Below are 19084 nucleotides of genomic sequence, written 5' to 3' on the forward strand. Positions count from 1 at the left end.
GTGTTCCAGTTGTTGTTGCCCAAGACGAAGTTCAGGATCCATCTCCCATTACTTCTCTTTCTGGTAATTGATCGGTAGTGGAATCTCATTACCTGTCATAGGGGTTGGTGGAGATTCAGGCAGGAAACATGGCTTGGGAACAGAGGTCAAAATGGGAAGTGGCCTTGCTTTTTGTTTAGCACATGGATTCAGGGGCTTGACTTTCTGGGATAGGAAATAGCAACAGGTGCTTGAACAGGATGGTTGATGGGCTAATGAGCTTTGGAATAATTTAGATACAGAGCTTATCAAAACTTGGCATGTTGACTGGATTTATGTGGTTAGCACTTTTTAAATAACCCATATCTACTGATTGAGTTCAGGGTCCATTTCTTGTATGCCTGCCTGTTAATCCACAGCTCCATGCTACTGGTAAGCAGATCATCTAATATTAGAAAAATGCCTGGCTTAAAACCAATCTGAAGGCCAAACTAGATGTAATTATTCAGCATTTAGGCACATGCAGAGTTCTGTCAACATGGCACCCTGGATCAAGAAGTGGAAATAATCCTATGCAGTATGAAGCTCCGTGCCCAGCACATGAGTGTGCAATTAAAACTGAACCACTGAATGAAGTATTTGAAGGAACAGGGCAGGCCTCTCCTACTCTCTCCACTCCCTCCCCTTCCAAAGGACTGCAAGGAGACAAGGATCTTCTAATAAACAGCAGTTCTATCTTGCAGAAGGACCAGACTCTTTTAATGGCCTCTTCACAAAGTTTCTGAGAAGCAACACGTGAATGGAAGCAAGTGCAGCTAAATGGCTGAGACACACCCAATCCAACCTAGAGTTTCTATCTCTGCTCTAAAAATTGCTTGAGGACAACCCAGCACTCATTTACAGACAAGGACTCTGGGGTGACTGAGGGCCTCCTACCCATTTCTGTTCTAACCACTGACCCATATGGCACTCAGCTGGCTCTATTTAACTTACTTCTGGTTATCTTTCAGGAGAAACCTTTAGATTTTTGCCCCAAGTCCAGCCTCACCCAGAACAGTAAATGCCTTTATCCTTATCGGGTAAGGCGGGGCCAGGGATGACCTCATCAGAGCAGCACAGGGCGAGTCGAGGTGTCTCTGTCCACCCGGGGGAAGCCTGGCGTGCACACCCCAGCACCGCTGCTGGCTCCTGCGGCTGCTCTAGAGCTGGCTCACACATGAGGGGCCGAGGCGGCAGGGAATATATTAACCTACTGGGTGCTCACTTTTGGGGGTAAGAAGGTACAATGAAGCATGGGAAGGAGTCACTGATACCTTCTAAATGTGCTAGAATTCTATCTCCCATATTTCCCAATCAGCACCCAATCCAATTTCCAGGTTTGGTGCTAGGGTATAGAACATCACTTCTATCAGTGGGGCCTCTCAGGGAGGCAGGCTATCGCTCAAGGGAATGCAAACTCATGTCTGCTCCTGTTGCCCTCTTGGATCCTTGGCCCCAGAGCAGAATTTACTCAGCTCAGAGAAGCAGATTGTGTTCTCAAACTTGGAACTGTTCCATGGAAGAGTTGTCACAGCTTTCTAGCTCGCTCACAATTATCAAAACTCTGCATTTACCTCAGGTCTCAAGAAGAATTACACAAGTATATACATGTGATCTGTTGCCCTAGCTCAAGCTAGGGAGGATCATCTGCTGACTCCTGAGTGTGCTCACAGATGCCACACTTGGAGACGAACCTGTGGCCTCCTTGATTCCAGGCAGTGTCTGGCCCTCACTGCACCCTGACCTGCTGACCAGATGGCAGGACATCAACATCGCTCGGTGACCGTGAACACCCCTGGGGGTGGGTGGATGGGAGCTAGAGCTTTTGAATGTGGCACTGTGCTGGAGAAGACTTCAGAGCATTCCGTATGTTTCTTTTCACAAGGGTGTGAACAGGAACTCCTGCAGAGTGTTTAGGATGGGTGAACCCCCTGGATGGAGGGGAAATGTCCTCCTCCACAAAAAGAAGCAAGCTAACCAATACATTCTGCAAAATGTACAGATTAGCAAAAAAAAAAAAAAAAACATTTTTTCCTAAATGGGAATTCTCTAAGCTCATAGAGACCAACCTGATCAAAAAGCTGTTTTCCTGTTGTATTTGGCTGGATGGCGAACTCCAGCTCCGCATCCATGGTGGTAACTCGGACGTTGATCTAAAAACAAAAAACAGAACAAAATGAATTACACTTAACTAAGTGTTCCTTCCTCCTAATAAGTCTTCTGGACCTTCCACAAAAACTCAAAGCTACTTAGCAACACAGCAAGAGTAAATTCCCCCTGCTGACATCCATTTTCATGCTGTCACGACATGCACACACTTACACACATTCATGCACACACACTGTAGTCGGCGATAGATGGGTGAGGAGTCTCCGCACATTCACAGCTTGGACTCAAGGGTATACCCAATTTACTTTAATAAAAGCACACTCACACTTTGGTCTAAGCTGTTTTTCTACAAAAATACATTGATAACCATTAATGTAGTTTTCTGTGTACCAGCTCGTATTTTTTTTTTTTAACCAGCTCGTATTGACCCTCATGACAGCCAAGGAAGGCACCGTGGGGTGGTATGCCGCCTTGAGGATTCAGAGAAGGAGCGATATATACCAGCATGTTCAGAAACACAGGCAACTAAATAGTGAAAAGGGAAATGGTCAGACGACTAAAGACCCATCAGAGAGAACGTCCCGCCACAATTTAAAATGCCAGTTATGAAGATGGTAAAAACATGGAAAATTGCTTCAGAAATGAAAGACATGACAAGCAAAATGGTACACACCCCCGCGCTGCAAACCTACAAGCCTCTAGGCAGAGGACAGAAGTAAAATGTGGGGATGGATGTATCATGGGATGGACAGGTCACAAGGCGACCACACTGAGACGTGGGTGAGGAGGGAGCAGCCTTAAAGAAGTCTCTAACTCGCACTGAGTTTAAAAAATTCACTTCAAGGTAATTTTCAAATTATCACTTGAGAAAACTCAAAACTGACAAATCTTTGTATCACTGTCCCAAAGGAAAACACCACAGCCACACAGCAACGGTAATGCTCAAGATTAAGAAACGTTTTTCAAGAGAAATATGTAAGTAGCTGGATACACATATACCCTAAATTCTTCCTGACTTGGAGGTAAATATCATGAGGACATCATGATTACATAGTAACAGGGCCAAGACTTTGCTGACAGAGGTCCACAGGTCCAGCTGGTGTGCGACACACATTCAGCACACACTGCTCCTATGCTAGGAACAAAATCCATCTTCAAAAAAAAAAAAAATCCATCTTCATGGATTGTTTCTTCTAACCCTCAAGACTGATAAGAAATATTCTGACACAAATCCACTGTATTTTAAAGGTTCTCTGACAGCAAAGACAAATGAGGCATAATTTTCCAGGATTTCAAGAAAAGTCTCCCCTCCAATATCAAGTCTACAAATTAAAGAATTCAAGCTTACACAGAAGATGAGCCATATTTTAAATTCTCCGATTAAGATATAAAAACTTAAGTTTCTTTCTTTTCCTGCTGGCAATAATTTTTTTTAAAATCACAAAATGGCTGTTATGAAGTATAAAAGGTATTTCTTAATTATGGTCCTATGGTCATATTAGAGATGAAAAAACAGCCCCAAAGTCAAATATTCCAGGAGACAAATGCAGCTCCAATTACACATTCATAAGCCTACAAAAATATATCACACCCAAAACCGGGTTGGTTGGGTGGGGGTTGCTCACAAATACAGACCTTAGATTCACTTTGCTGATTAACTGACTGCAAACTAATTAACAGGAATATAGAAAAAGACTATTTCTAAGGTTTGGATCAGGTTCACATTTGACTCAAAGTTGATACAACTCCTTAAAAAACCAAAGAGGATGGATGTAACAAGCCAGTAGTAAGTAAACCTCTTGAAAATTAAGCATGATGAGACGGTTTCCCTAACCTCTATAAACCACACCTGCCACCACGAAGACCCCATCTGCCATCTGCTGCTCCAACATGGCAATGCTGCCAAGTTCTGGTTGGTCTGGCCTTCCCAGAGAATCCTTTCTGTGAGCTCCAACACCCACAGGCTACCATGAAGCCTGGTACATAGCTTCAAATGGAGATGGGAAGCCTGACGATCAGGTTAAATTTTTCTGGCATTGCAATAATAAACACAATTCAGACAAATAGGAAATAGGTTTTTCTCCATTGTTTGGTCCCTTGGCCTTGTCAAAAGGAGTAATTCCCAGATCTGATCTGGGGACACATCAGGACTTTCCTTATTTGCAAAAATGCCCCTAAAATTAAAAGTCTAGTCAATTTTATTGATGTATATGTATACTCACATAGAGTGCATGCTCTACCACTCCGAGCTAAAAGGCTGAGAGGACTCATGAACCTACACAACACGTGAGGAACAATGTGTTGGCAGCCTGTGGCGCAGCTGCTCCGCATCATGGGTACACATGTACCTGCACTAGTCCCGATGTCCTAGTCTCAAGTGAGACTAGACCCTGCACAGAGGGTGTGACTGGCACGCTGGGCACAGGCGTTCCTTCTACAAGACTATCGAGGGCATCCATGACCCCGCCTCCTCCTAAACACAGGTGTCCCCAGTCGCTGGGGGAATCTAAAAGTGCCCCCCACACACACACCATTTCCACATGCTGAGGAGAGGGGAGGATGCTACCCAGACTAAGGACCACAACAGGGCACTGCCTTCATCAGGTCAAGGAGTTCTGAGTTTACAAAGCCTGCTAAGATTATTTTCAACTTTAAAGATCTTTAAAAATGAAATACTGAAATACAGCATAAACCTCTATCAGTGTTTAAAATGAAGCATTCACAAGGGCACCTAGGTGGTTCCACCAGTTAAGCATCTGCCTTCAGCTCAGGTCATGATCCCAGGGTCCTAGGATCAAGCCCCAGGTCAGGATCCTCACTCAATGGAGAGAGTGCTTCTCCCCCTGCTCGTGCTCACTCTCTCACAAATAAATACATAAAATCTTTAAAAAAAATAAAATCAAATGAAGCATTTACTCAGATGGACCATTTATATACATTTTGATCCACTTATCCAGGAGCTTTCAAAGAAATCAGACCTTTAGCAACTAAGAAAATGTATCTAAAACCCAACTCTCCTTTTCTGAGAGAGAGAGGGATCACACACACAAACATACAAGCTCTCACATGAGCAAACAGGTGGCAGGGGCAGGAGAGGGAAGGGAGATCACAAACAGGCTCCATGCCCAGCAGAGGTTGACAGGACACTGGGCTTGATCTCAGGACCCAGATCATGACCTGAGCCAAAATGAAGAGTCGGGTATTTAACTGACTGAGCCACCCAGGCGCCCCCCAACTCTCCTTTTTAATTATCTTTGTCTTAAATTTCCATAGTAAGTGGGACGCCTGGGTGGCTCAGGGGTTGAGCTGTCTGCCTTCGGTCCAGGGCATGATCCTGGGGTCCTAGGATTGAGTCCCGCATTGGGCTCCCAGTGGGGAGCCTGCTTCTCCCTCTGCCTGCCTCTTATGAATAAATAAAATCTCTCTTAAAATAAAGTTAAATTTCCATAGTAAGCAATCTTTTTAGAACTTGGATGGAAGCTGACGCCCATTATCTGCAATGCTGCCACAGAAATCAAGTGGGTTTGTAGGGTCCTGCATGATGAATGTGAGGATGGTCCCACAAAAACCCCAGAGGTCCACAGGCTTAAAATATACCACACCACACACATCCAAACCACATGCAAAGGTGGGGGAAAGAATGTGTGGTTTGCAATTTTTATCGTCTTGGTAATTACCCCACTTCTTATCAAAGGCAACATCTGCTGAAGACAACAAAATCCCGTAGTAAAATGTAATATGAGTGTGTGTATATAGAGTACGCAGTTAGTCACTGAAAATGTAACCCCAAAAGGCAGTGTTTCTCTCAGGCCCAACAAAATATTGAAAACCTGTTAAACACTCTGCTTTGTTTGGGGATGATGATGGTTAAAGTTTAGTTTTGTTCACATACCTCCACTGAATACACAGGCATTCACATACACAAGCGTGCATGCATGCATACACACACACACACACATCATGCAGATGACAGTGTAGTTTAATAATTCAGGTTTCTTCCACATGCTGAGACAAAGCCATGCTGAAAGTTCTACTAAAAGTTCTAAAATGTTAGAACACAGAAGGAACCAGACTTAACTGCATCCTGCTGTGTGTAATGGGAATTCATCAATAAGTTTAGATAATGGTGTTAACGATAGGTTTTTAAACTCCACAGATTAAAAATAATGAGGTCTTCCTCTGGCTATATACTGTGTCAGAATTTTAGAGTAAGAGGACTTGTCTTAGACCCAAGTCAAGAAAACACACTAATGAAGATACCTGAACCATCCAGGGCAATGAGGTTCTAATGAATCTAATGCCTATTTTCCACACTGGCCATATTTCGCAAAAAAAAAAAAATCTTTCTTCTTTTTGCCCCAGTAGCCTCACTTAGTAAGGAAATTGTGTTTTCATTTCAGTAAGACAGGTGAGTTTTTGATTATCAGAATGTCAGTAAATCTGCTAGGATCTGAAAGAAATGTTTTAGAAACAAAAATCGAAATGAACTTAAGCTCATTTCTAAAATATAAATAAAACTACCAGCAAAAACTCTTAGAACTAAGCAAAATGCCATGTGTGCTTTCTTTGCATGACTGGAACTACTGTCCCCCAGGTATATGCACTGCACCTCTAGAGAATGCACAGGATATGCAATGCAGGAATTTAACACATAAACCTACCTTTGCCTTAGTTAATGAAGTTAATGCAAATCTAATTGTAGTGTTGTCTCTGTCCTCCCTCTGCTTAATAATCTACTCTAAAAAATTCTATTTGCTGTTCTTAAGGGTTATTAGCTCAGCTCAAGACTGTGACACCATACGCCGACGAATTTCACTGTTCCCAGCCAGCCCTAGCTAGCAGGCACCTGGCATGCCCTTGGAGCTCACTCACTCCACAAGGACCAAATACCTACTGGGTGCCCCGGGCACCTTGATGGCCCTGGGACAGAGGGAGTCAGACTTCCTCTGACCTTCAGTCACTTACAACACAAGAGAGAGAGACATGCTTTGAATAGCTCTCATTCACCATAGTTTTTTTCCAAATGGGCCCAAGTACTAGAATCCCCAGAGCAGCCTTTCAAACACCCAAAAGTTTCTGGGCCTTAGCCCAAGAACCTATATTTTTTAAAGCCAAACAAAAGATTCTGAGGACCCACTGCACTCAGGGATCACTGCAACAGTGAAGAGAATGCAGCCAAAGGGACCTGGGTTTGAGAGCTGGTGCTGCAGCCTGAGGACTTCCTCCCACTGGGCCTCACCCCCTGAACTACAAGCCAAGGGTCTGGACTAGAAGTCCTGAGGTCCTTCTGCCTCTGAAATGCTTGGTCTAAAGTCCAACAGCACAAGGGGACATGTCGGGGTGCAACCAAATGTAGCACTGTGAGAATAGGTGGGTCGACTCCTTCTTAAGGAAGGTGTGTGGATGGACTGGGAAGATTCATAAGAAAAATAGCTGTGTGATACTACTAAAAGCTGGCTAGGAGAGTGTTTTCATAGGTAAAAAGAAAAGCTCACACCTATTTTCACATTTCCAGGAGGCAAAATGCAGGACACAGGGTAGTACAGGTTTTATTGCTCCAATGCAACTGACATCTTATTTTCCAATAAGAGAATGTAAAGGTGTTAAACTACAATCCGGTTTTTAAAAACTCAGTAACAATTTACACTTTTAAAACAAATCAACTGTCCCCTCTGCTAACTCCCCCCCATAACTGAGCTATCATGAGCACAGGCCTGAGCACAGGTAGGCGGCCAGGACCTACCTCCCTAGGCAATCCCTGCCCAGTGGGCCACATCTGGAAGAAAGCACTTCCCCTCATTTGTAAAATGAAGTACTGTAACTAAAAATGTTTTATCTGTAAGGATTCTCCCAACTGTAACATTCTGGAACTTAAAAATCATCTGAGTGGCTTCTCACACCATCCAAGTTCATGGCTGTGCTGGTCTCTGGAATGTCATCTGACCTTCAGAGAAGAGAGGGGGCAAAGAGGTAACACAAAGGGGGCTATTTTGAGGTCACACAAGTTAAGGCTGGTTCTGTTTCCTTAACAGAAAGAATTCTGAGTGTCTTTGCTATGTTAATATCTTTGTCACAAAATCCCTGGATGGCGGCCTCTTCAGGATCCTCCAAACTAGTCTACCCACAGAATATCCCAAAGGACCAGGAGGGTTTAGAATACAGTTTGGAAAACATGATTTCTGAATCTTCCCAGTTTATCAAAATAGTACCTAAATTGCATTCTAAGAGTCTGAGAGATGTAAAAAAGAGCTGACGATGAAATACTGTTTCACTTTCTAACCTATGTATGACTGCTGGATTTGGTGCTGCCAAAGGACCTCCTGGTTCTTTCCCTTGTTTGAGTAAATAGATCCAGTCTTAGGAAGTGCCCATTTCCTTCTGAAATACTTTAAAGAAAGTTGATTTAAAATTACCTCTCTAATCACACTTTTTGCAGAATAAACTCATACCATACTAAAGACCAAGACAAGAAGGAAACATTCAAAAGACCAATTCCTCCACAAACTTTATAGGCCAACAAGCAAGTATGTCTGCTTGGACAAGGCAATCAGATCTCATTTTAGGAGCCAGAATGCTACAGGGGGAAAAGAAAGTTTACAGAGATTTTCCTATATACTTAAGAATCAGGAAAACCATTTAAAATAGAAAGGGAAATACAAATGATTGCATTCTAATGTTTGAATTTCAGGCAGTGGATTCAGTGATAACAGATTAGTCTCAATACTATCGCACCTGCATTTACTAAAAAATTAGTCTGAGTAGAACTATCCAAGCACCACCAAGATTACACTGAGAGCTTGACCTTTCATAATCACTTCAAAATGTCAACACTGTTTTCCAACATTCCAGCCCTCTCCCAAAGGTGCCCCTTCAGCAATTTCCAACAGCTTTCAAATATTTGGATAAGAGCTTTCAAATACTTAGAAATGCTCTGATAGGAAGTAGATAGAGTAAACATTCTCCTACAAATGGGGGAAGCAGGGGAGTGGGTCAAGGAGAAATTCTCACAACAGATAATAAATGAGTTATAACAGTTTTCTGAGATACTATTTTGGTTCACGTAACTGAATAGAGACTATTGTATTTTGATTTTCATGTTGAGTCATTATGTGCTTTTTTTTAATAACAGCTTTGTTGAAATATACCTTACACATAATTCACCCATTTAAAACGTGCAATTCAGTGGTTTTCAGTAGAGTTATGCAACCAGCACCACTATCTAATTTTAGAGCATTTCATTTCCCTCAAAGAAACCTGGTGCCCATTAGCAGTCACCCCTCCCAATACTCTTCCTCCCTCGCCCTGAGAACCACCCATCTACGGTTTGTCTCCATGGATTACCCTGTTCTTGACACTACTCATAAACATGTGGCCTTTTGCCACTGCCTTCCATCACTTATCCTGTTTTCCAGATTCATTCATACTATTTAGGCTGTACTAGTGCTCCATTCCTTTTTTATTGCCAAATAATATTCCACTGCACAGATACATCACTTTTATTTATCCATTCATCAGCTGATGGACATTCAGGTTGAGTAGCTTAGTAACTAGCTCATGTTGCTTCAGTGATGTAAAATATGAAACAGCTGGAAAACAAGGTGTTTGACATAATGTGGTATTCAAATTGATATGAATAAAAATTCTTTGGTGGGAAACAAAGATAAAAGAAAATGAATTTATTTAAAAAGTTTTATTTTTATTTTTTTGTAAAGATTTTATTTATTCATGAGAGACCCACACTGAGAGAGAGACAGAGACACAGGCAGAGGAAGAAGCAGGCTCCATGCAGGTAGCCTGATGTGGGACTCGATCCCAGGTCACCAGGATCATCAGGCCCTGGGCTGAAGGCAGCACTGAACTGTTGAGCCACCTGGGCTGCCCTAAAAGGTTTTATTTTTAAGTAATTTCCACAGACCCAATGTGAGGCTTGAACCCACAACCAAGATCAAGAGTCCCATGCTCCAGTGACTGAGTCAGGCAACTCAGGAAAACTAATTTTAAAAAATATTTAAATTTAAATTTACTGTTTTTAGTTGTAAATGAAACTACTGTCTTCAGGAAGAAGATCCCAGTTGCCAAACAAACTAATGTGAACACAGTAGAAAACACTCTGAATCCTTTCCCAGGCTTATTTTCCTGAAGCCAGCAGTCTTTCTAGCCATCACGAATTCTAGGTGATTACTTCACCCCACAAATGAGGAAAGGGCACTGAGAGCTGTCCCACCGAGGAGCAGAGGTAAGAACCCAGGCTCTTGCTCAGGGTTCTCCCAAGTAAATCATGTTCTTTTCCTAATTTTAAGCAGGGGCTGAGTCTTCCGTTCCACACTGAACTTCAATGGTGCCAAGCATGCTACAGGTAGCTACTCAATTTAGGTACCAATATATATGATATTAAATGATTTTATGATTTTAAATGAACATTACTTTTATATTTTAGACTTTCCTGGATTACCAAATGCCTCCAGAGCCCTGTCCATTGCTACACCGAGAGACGTGGCAATAGCAGACATGTTTTACAAAGTCTTGTGTCTCTTAGTAATGGTTTGGGGAAATACAGCCAGCTGCCCCTTATAAACTATTCCCTGGGCCCTCAGTGCTCCTTGGAGGCAGTGGTTCTCAAACCTGAACATGCAGAAGAATCACCTGAAGAGCTTGTTGACTCAGTTTTCTGGGCCCCAGGCCCAGAGAGTCTCTGACTCAGTAAGTTGGGATGGAGCCCGTAAGTCTACAGCTCTACCAAGCTCACAGGTGAGGCCACCCCGGGAGAGCCACTGCTCTCATCAGGGAAAGAGATTACTATCCCAAACATACAAAAAGCCACAGCACCTTTTGGCAAAATTAATGCATTTACGGTTACTATTTATATATAATCATATGAAAATCTTTGTTAAATTTTCATTCACTAAAACTGGAGTACAGTTACAGACCTGTGCCTGCATATCCCACAGACTCCATATCCCAGAAGTACCCTATTTGGTGGTCTCTCTGGATCTTAATCTTATCTTTAAGATAAAAATCAGGTCATTATGAACAATACTCCAACTCAATAAATCCTAATATCAGCTATGACACGCAGCGGTTCTCTCTCACATTTGCTGGCTAACAAATAGAGAGCTTCTGTAAAACATTACCATTAAGCTTAGCAAACCTGCATCAGCTTAGTGCAGAAATGCAGACACATGAATTCAGCCAAAGAAAGCAAAGTCGGAAAGCCATTAGGGCAAGTGGATTTTATTTTTTAGTTTTTCTCTCTCCATATCACCAGCCCTTTTTAGGAGGTCAAAGTAAAGGCTACTATTTGAAAAGGTAACTTTGTTTCCTCCTATGATGTAAAATGTTTCTCTTAGTTAAAATGGGCATTGCTGCTCCCAGTAACAATGTTTATATGAACAACAAAACTATACAGAACTAGCTGCCCCTGAAAATTCATTGACCATATTTTACATTGTTATAGTTTCTAATAAGCATAATTAGACCCCAACTTTTATTCAAGAAAGGCAGTCCAGAAACAACCCTGTTGTACACCATTCCTTTTTTTTTTTTTTGTACACCATTCCTTTAAGAATAGAGAGGCCAAAGGAAAACCAACAGGTTGCTATGGGGAGGTATTTACCAAAATAGCAAAACACTGCAGTACAGAGAGAGGACAAGTAAAATAGAAGTGAGGTCTTTAAAATATGATTTTGCATTAAATGAAGTAAAGGCCATAGTGACCTGACACTGCATTGGCAAAAGCACCACCACCATCATCCTGGGTTCCCTCCTCTCCTTCAACATTCCCACTACCAGAGGGAGCCACAGGTCACCACATGCCCAGAGCAGGCTGGACTCAAAGTTTAAAATTCCAGAGATAGATGTTTAAGTGCTAGCTCCTAATACCAGACTTCTTGAGGTTTACTGACCTTTAGATAATGTGAAAATAACAGTAAAAATACACCTCACTAATAAATACTGCTAATGGCAAATCTGTAAATCAATGGATAATAACTTACAATATTGCTGTTTTCTTTCAAGTGCCTCTGTTTCTTACACCTAAACTGTACCAAACTGCATCATTTTATAATCTCTTTCAAGATGAAAGAGACAGAGTAGCAGTGAACAAACTGGCTTGATTGTTAGGCGTTGGAAAATTTTCAGATGCCAAAGAAAACTGGTCACCTAGCTTTGCAAATGCAAAAAGTCTGGAACTAATGAGAACAAAAATGGTCAGGCAGTTCAGTAAAAATTCTATGCATCATAGTTTTATCTGTAGCACAGCAACCATTGAAGACAGATGGGTAGAACAGATCTAAAGCTCACCTTTTTTTTTTTAAAGCTCACCTTTCGATAAAAGTTTTCAAATAGTTATACAAAACTAGGACAATATACTAGCCTTTTATTGCCTAGTAATAATAAAATCATCAAATGTTAGGGCTGACAAGAGTACACTTGTGACAACTCTAATAACCACTATCTAGTACTTCCACAGAGGTCAAAGTGCTGGCCCACAGTTCACAGTAATTCCTATAACCTTCCTAGGAATCACGGATGGGTGGTCCCACTATTCCTGGAAATATGAACCACTAAGTCACAGAGAAAGACTGGGTGACATGGCTGGTGCCCTGCACAGGACTCCAGATACTCTATCCTGCTGATGGTGGTCACCTCCCCAGCAGGACAATTCAAAATTGGCTGATGCTAACAGTTAATGGAAGACTGAGAAATGGGGGGGGGGGGGGGGGGTGGAGAGTGAGGGAATCTATCAAGAAACCAAATTAACTGCCACAATCTAGTGCCTCAGGCTGGGTCATTACACTCTGGATTAAAGCAAACCACTGCCCTCCTCTCCTATTCCTTCTAGATAGGGTGTAAAAAAGCAGTAACTGGTCAGCATTTGCCTGGGTGCTAATTACTAATGAAAAGTATGGTCATAATCACAGAGTTAAATGACAAAAGAGTAAGCTCAACTCCATTACAAACCAAGTGGCTGTAAGTCGACTTTCTCAGTTCAGTTAACCAGTCCTTAGTTTTAGGAAATTTAAGCTTAAATTTTAACATGAAAATATGGGGGAGGCCCCTGTCTCCCACCCCAAGAGCGTCGTAACACCATGAGGTGGGCACCTACCTCATTTTAACAAAGAACTCAGTACCACTTTAAGGAATTTTGAGGGTAACTTAATCATAAAAGTGCCACATATCTATCCCTCACCTCCTTTCTTAACTTTCCTAAAAGTTACATTCATCTACATGTTATATTTGATATATTTTTGTTTTATAAACGTACATGTTGTTAAGGACAACTAAACTAGTGACAAGGTCCAACTATTTTGTGGGCTGATTCTAAGTGGCTACTTGGTGAGGGGAAAAGTTATCCTCGTCCAACCTCTTTTCTCCCCTCTTTTAAAAATTTAAATTCAATTGGCCAACATAAAGTACATGGTTTCTGATGTAGCGTGCAATGATTTATCAGTTGCATATAAAACCCAGTGCTCATCACATCACTTTCTTTTAAAGGCTGAGGAAACAGGCCCAGAAAGGTGTATGCAACTGCCTCAACTTCTGATAATCAGCTACTAAAAACATTTGTTTATATGTATATGGCTCTTAAATGTTATCCCTGAAATGTTGCGTCTTTCAATACAAGTCAATGGTTTTTAATTCTGAAAAGTTTGTTCCAAATTCCAGGATGAAAATTATATAAAAGTATAGATACACAGGGAAGAGCCCAGATCAACTGATATCCATCACATAATTTTAGGAGCAGGTAATGAAACCCCAGGTCTTTCTAAATGGCTCCTTCTGCCTTGGAAAGTGAGCCACTTCCTGCCCCCAGACCCACTTCCTGTCTCACAGTGCAGCAGACAAAAAGCAGACAAACCAGTCCTGTTTGTACTCATTATAACTAGAGAAAAATCACAACCTCAGTTAGAAAGGAACTCTCTGAGCAGCCCCATTAAAAAGGTCAGTTCCCTCTAACTTGAAAACTGGGCTGGGAACATTTCGTGCTGAGTCCTCGCCACCGTCCATGGACTCAGGCTTTGACAAGTTGAAGGGTCCTCACTATCACCCAAGCTCCACTCACCTGTGGTGCAGATGACTACTGGGGCTTCCTCCTATGGGCTAAGGGCTTTTAAATCCTATTCCTCGAAACTACTAGCTCTCTAGTGAGAGTCTAAAAGCAGGAACCACCCTGACACCAGGAAAGACATGCACTCTCTGTGCAGATTCAATATGGGCACTGGACTGGCCGTCAGGCTTCGACACCTAGCCTAGGAAAGGGGAAGAAACAATTTCTTTCCAAGACACAGATTACATCCTTCTTTTCTCCCTACTCCAAGGTCACTTTCTCTTGAGCTAATAGGCGTGTGAAGTCTTGATTCTGTAACATGTGATTTCAGTTTTGCCTGATGTGTCATACATACTTCACCAGTTTAGTTCACTGAAAACGGAGGTTAATTATATCCACCAATTTAGGATCCCATAAAAGACAAAAGGGACAGGACCAACATGGCTATCACCTACTGCAATGATGTTTCATTCTAGGCTCATAAAATGCAGGAAATTAAAGGCCTATAGATTAGACTTCACTACCCACTTGGAATGTACTGTTTTCTTTGTAAAGTTAGAAGTCTCTCAAGGGTTTTACCTTTCTAACCTGGTTGGGAGTAACTATCAAAAAATGGTAATGTCCGAGCAGTGGAATTCCTTCACTAACCTGTTGTTTTAGTGAAGGACACGTAAGCTAAATCATACTTAAATCTTGTGCCATTTCCTTTATAAATCTTTGCCCCTGGTTAAGATTACATATGCAATAGGAGCACCTGACTGGCTCAGTCTGTAAAGCATGCAACTCAATCTCGGGGTTGTGAGTTCAAGCCCATGCTGGGTATAGAGATTATTTTAAAATACAAAATCTTTTTAAAAAAATCCCATGTGCAGTAATATTTTGTTACAGAACATTTGTCCTGTAAGAAGCTTAGGCAAAATATATTTAAACCTGACCAAGAAGGCTTTACTTTGGCCATCTTTGAAAATACAGAGCAAGACTCCAATAGCTTTTTTAAAAAAATCCTACTAAATCAGTAAGTTTACAAAATTCACACAGAAACAAATTTCAACAAAACTTATTTAAACCGCCCAGTGTTGCTGAAATTATACTAAAACAAAAACAAAATTCTCAGTTTATACTTGGTTGAGATCCAGTACGTCAGGTCCAAGACAGATCACAACTACACACAATTAATTAATGGGAGTAAGGGCCAGAGGCCCACTCAAGAGCTCCCCCACACACACACACAAAAGCTCAGGTCTGCTGTGCTTGTGGCCATATCCCTCCCACCTGCCTGAGGCCCCGTGGGGATGGCAAGCCAGCCTCTAAAGCTAGCCTTCAAATTGGCTGCACAAAACCCTGTTCCAGAATGCCCCAAACTTTGCTATGCTCACTTTCAATTTTCATCTCTGCAAAAGCTGCCATTGAGGCGATGACCTATTTCCAGTCGGGGCACGAAGGGCACTGCACAACCTCCTCCCGCCAAGATCGTGGGAAACAGTGGAACTAGCTAGGAATAAACAGCTCTGTGTTTTCAAATGAACTGCAATTGTGACTGGAGGTTCCCTCGAGTAAAATATGTATGTGGGAGGTGAGACAGTCCAGATGGGGTAAAATCAGGCACTCATCTAATCAGAACACCAAAGCTCTCCCAAGAAAAGGGGCGTCAAGAAAAAAAAAGGGGGGAGTCTACTCAAGGATCCTCCTAGAGCAGCTCAGCAGGAGCTCGAAGGGTTCTCAGGCTCCCTCCAGGGGACTCCAGATCCCAAAGCAGAGATGTCCCTTCCCACTTGCCCTCCCACCACACTCAAACGTTTGTCCTTTTGGAAAAGTGACAACATCTTTTCACCCCTATAATGTGCCTTTATAAAACAAACTTTACTTTGTAAAATTTGGAACATTCACAAAAGTAGAGAGAATGGACACCATCCCCTCTTCACGTACTTTCATGCAGCTGGACACCATTAACTTCCTAACATTCTTGATTCATCAATTCTTCCCACCAGTTTAAAATAATTTTTGCTGGCTTATTTTAGGCTGCCACAGGACCATTTCAATTGCAAAAACTTCAATACATAGCCCTAAAGAACTGAGTACGTAAGTTACACACTCACCGTACTTCTATCATTTTAATATTTAAAAATCAATCAATATTTAATTATCCCCCATTGTCTCAAAAAATCTTTTTAGGAACACCTGGGTGGCTCAGTGGTTGAGCGTCTGCCTTTGGTTCTGGGGACCCAGTCCCACATCGGGCCCCCTTCAAGGAGCCTGCTTCTCCCTCTGCCTATGTCTCTGCCTCTCATGAATAAATAAAATCTTTAAAAAAATATATTTTTACAGTTGAATTGTTCAAATTGTCTTATGCCCTCTGCAGCCTTGTCATCACACTGTATTTCCAAACTGCCCTGTTTGGCCAGTTTCTTAACAAACATCAAGTTTTCCCCACCCTATCTCCCCATCTAAGTCCCACTTAAAAGTCTCACCCAAATAGCAATGTATTATGTAAGCAGATACTTGAACAACAAGAAGCAATATCCATAATTATTTAACCAAGACAATGAGACACCTCAACAAGAATACTTTACTATTATACATGATGCCTTTCATAAATAAGAGGTGGTTCCAATATAATATTTACGTTCTAAGTTTTTACCCAGTGGTTTGTGGTTCAATTTTCTCTTTAAAAACATAATAAACATGGCTGGATCTCCTTCTAAGAAGTATTTTTCATGAAATCTATACATGCAGTAATGATCCAAGACCCATAATATCATTCAAAAAATTAATTTCCTTGAATCTCTATCTGAGAAATGATGACAGAATCTATGTGGGTATGACAAAGGATGACATGCTTATCATCAAACCTACTTGAAAACAAGTTCTTAGAGAAGTATCCTGGCTCACTGTCCAGTGCATGAGTGATTTACCAAACAACAACAAACAGACAAAAGTAAACCACACTCTGTCCAGTCACAAGGTCAGTCTGTCCAGTGGTTTTAACTCTTCACTCAACAAAGAGTGAGAATTAAAAGCCTCTCTACCTTTTGGCAAAGCCTGGATGAAGAAAACCAACAACAGTGTTGCTATCACTCCCTGACTTTATGTTAAGGATTTGGAAGCAGGGGTTTCCCCCTTTTTGTCAACAAGTGTACCTCCGGGAACTAAGAACCTGGCACACAGCAGGTACTCTAATTGTTAATGAACAAGTGAACATTAGGGATGGGGCTGATGCTCATTGAGGGAGTAAAGGGACAAAAATGCAAGGTAAATTCTATTGCAATACCAGGCTACGTGAGAAAAAAGAATCCCCATCATGAAATACAAAAGTTTTTAATCAGATAAGAATTTAGTAGTGACAAGTTGAGTTCCTCTCCATATACTGTCCTCGGCACTAGGCACAGGGCCAGGAGCTTCCAGTGCCGGGATGTCCTGCCTGGCCTCAGCATAACCTCTGCGCTAGATCCCCTGGACAGTGTTTCACAGGTAAGGGGGACGGGCACAGGGACATGAGAAGCTCACCCAGAATAGCTTCTAAGAGGCAGGCATGTTTACATACCAATAAGCAATAATTTAATAAGGCCAATAAAGCAAGAACGCAAAGTTTGTTCCTGAAGCCGGTAATGATGGTTTTCTTTTTTAACCACTTTGCATCTTGCTTTGTGGCCAGCAAAGAAAATCACAAAAAACAAAACAAACAACCCACACAAACACACACACCCAACAAAACCAAACCCAAGTATCTAACACTGTTATAGATAGAACTAAGTTCTAGTAAGTAAAATAAAACTTACTAAAGGGTGGACAGTTGAAAGGGGTTCTATTTTAGATAGAGCTAACGAATGAATTATAAAACTATGTACAGTCAGAAATTCATACATAGACTATAGTGCGTCAAAAGTTAATTTCAAATTGTCAGTAATTAAAAAAACAACTCATTTATATAATCTTCTCCTTTCAACTCAGATATCAGATACAAATTGCTTCCTTTTGCTGTCCGCCAGAAGTCTGTCATCATACAACGGCTTAGCCAGTGTGACACAAGATACTACCACTTTGTCTATACAACAAAGATCTGCTGGAGCACCAGCCTTGTTTAAAATATTCCCTCAACACCACCCGTGCCTGCTCCTAGGTGACAGCAGCCTTCTCAATACCTGCCAGGCTCACAGCCTGTGATGCACCTAATATTGGCTAACAGATTATTTGCTCTTTGATTAGAAATTTTTAAAAATTGGAACAGCTGGTGTCGATCTGCTTGGAAATATTATTAGCTTTGTCATAAAATATATACAAGAATATATTTAAGTAATTATTTTTATCCTAAAGCAGAGGTTACCAAATTTTTCTGTGAAGGGCCAGATAAGTATTTTAGGCTTTGGGGGGCCATTGCAGTGTCTGTCACATGTTACTGTACTTTTGTTCTAAACAACTCTTTAAAAGTGTAAAAACCACGGGATCCCTGGGTGGCACAGCGGTTTAGCGCCTGCCTTTGGCCCAGGGCGCGATCCTGGAGACCCGGGATCGAATCCCACGTTGGGCTCCCGGTGCATGGAGCCTGCTTCTCCCTCTGCCTGTGTCTCTGCCTCTCTCGCTCTATCATAAATAAATAAAAATTAAAATAAATAAATAAATAAAAGTGTAAAAACCACGGGATCCCTGGGTGGCTCAGTGGTTGGGCGTCTGCCTTCAGCTCAGGTCGTGATCCTGGAATCCGGGATCCAGTCCCACATCAGGCTCCCTGCATGGAGCCTGCTTCTCCCTCTACCTGTGTCTCAGCCTCTCTCTGTGTGCCTCTCATGAATAAATAAATATTTTTTTAAAATGTGAAAACCGTTCCTAGTGTGTGGCCCCTATAAAAACCAGTCACAGTCATATTTAGTCTTGACCTATACTATCCTAAAGTAAAAACAATTATTTATGATAATA

General features: G+C 41.7%; 1 protein-coding gene across 1 annotated transcript in view; it reads right to left on the reverse strand.

The window, feature by feature from the left end:
* EZR (ezrin) overlaps positions 1–19084 on the reverse strand; it is a 50766-nt gene that overhangs the window by 22700 nt on the left and 8982 nt on the right. The window contains exon 3 of the mRNA XM_077898683.1: positions 2088–2171. Within this exon, the coding sequence (XP_077754809.1) occupies positions 2088–2171 (84 nt within the window). The remainder of the gene's footprint in view (positions 1–2087; positions 2172–19084) is intronic.

The sequence above is a fragment of the Canis aureus genome, chromosome 1, assembly GCF_053574225.1.
Source record: "Canis aureus isolate CA01 chromosome 1, VMU_Caureus_v.1.0, whole genome shotgun sequence".
Classification (NCBI taxonomy): domain Eukaryota; kingdom Metazoa; phylum Chordata; class Mammalia; order Carnivora; family Canidae; genus Canis; species Canis aureus.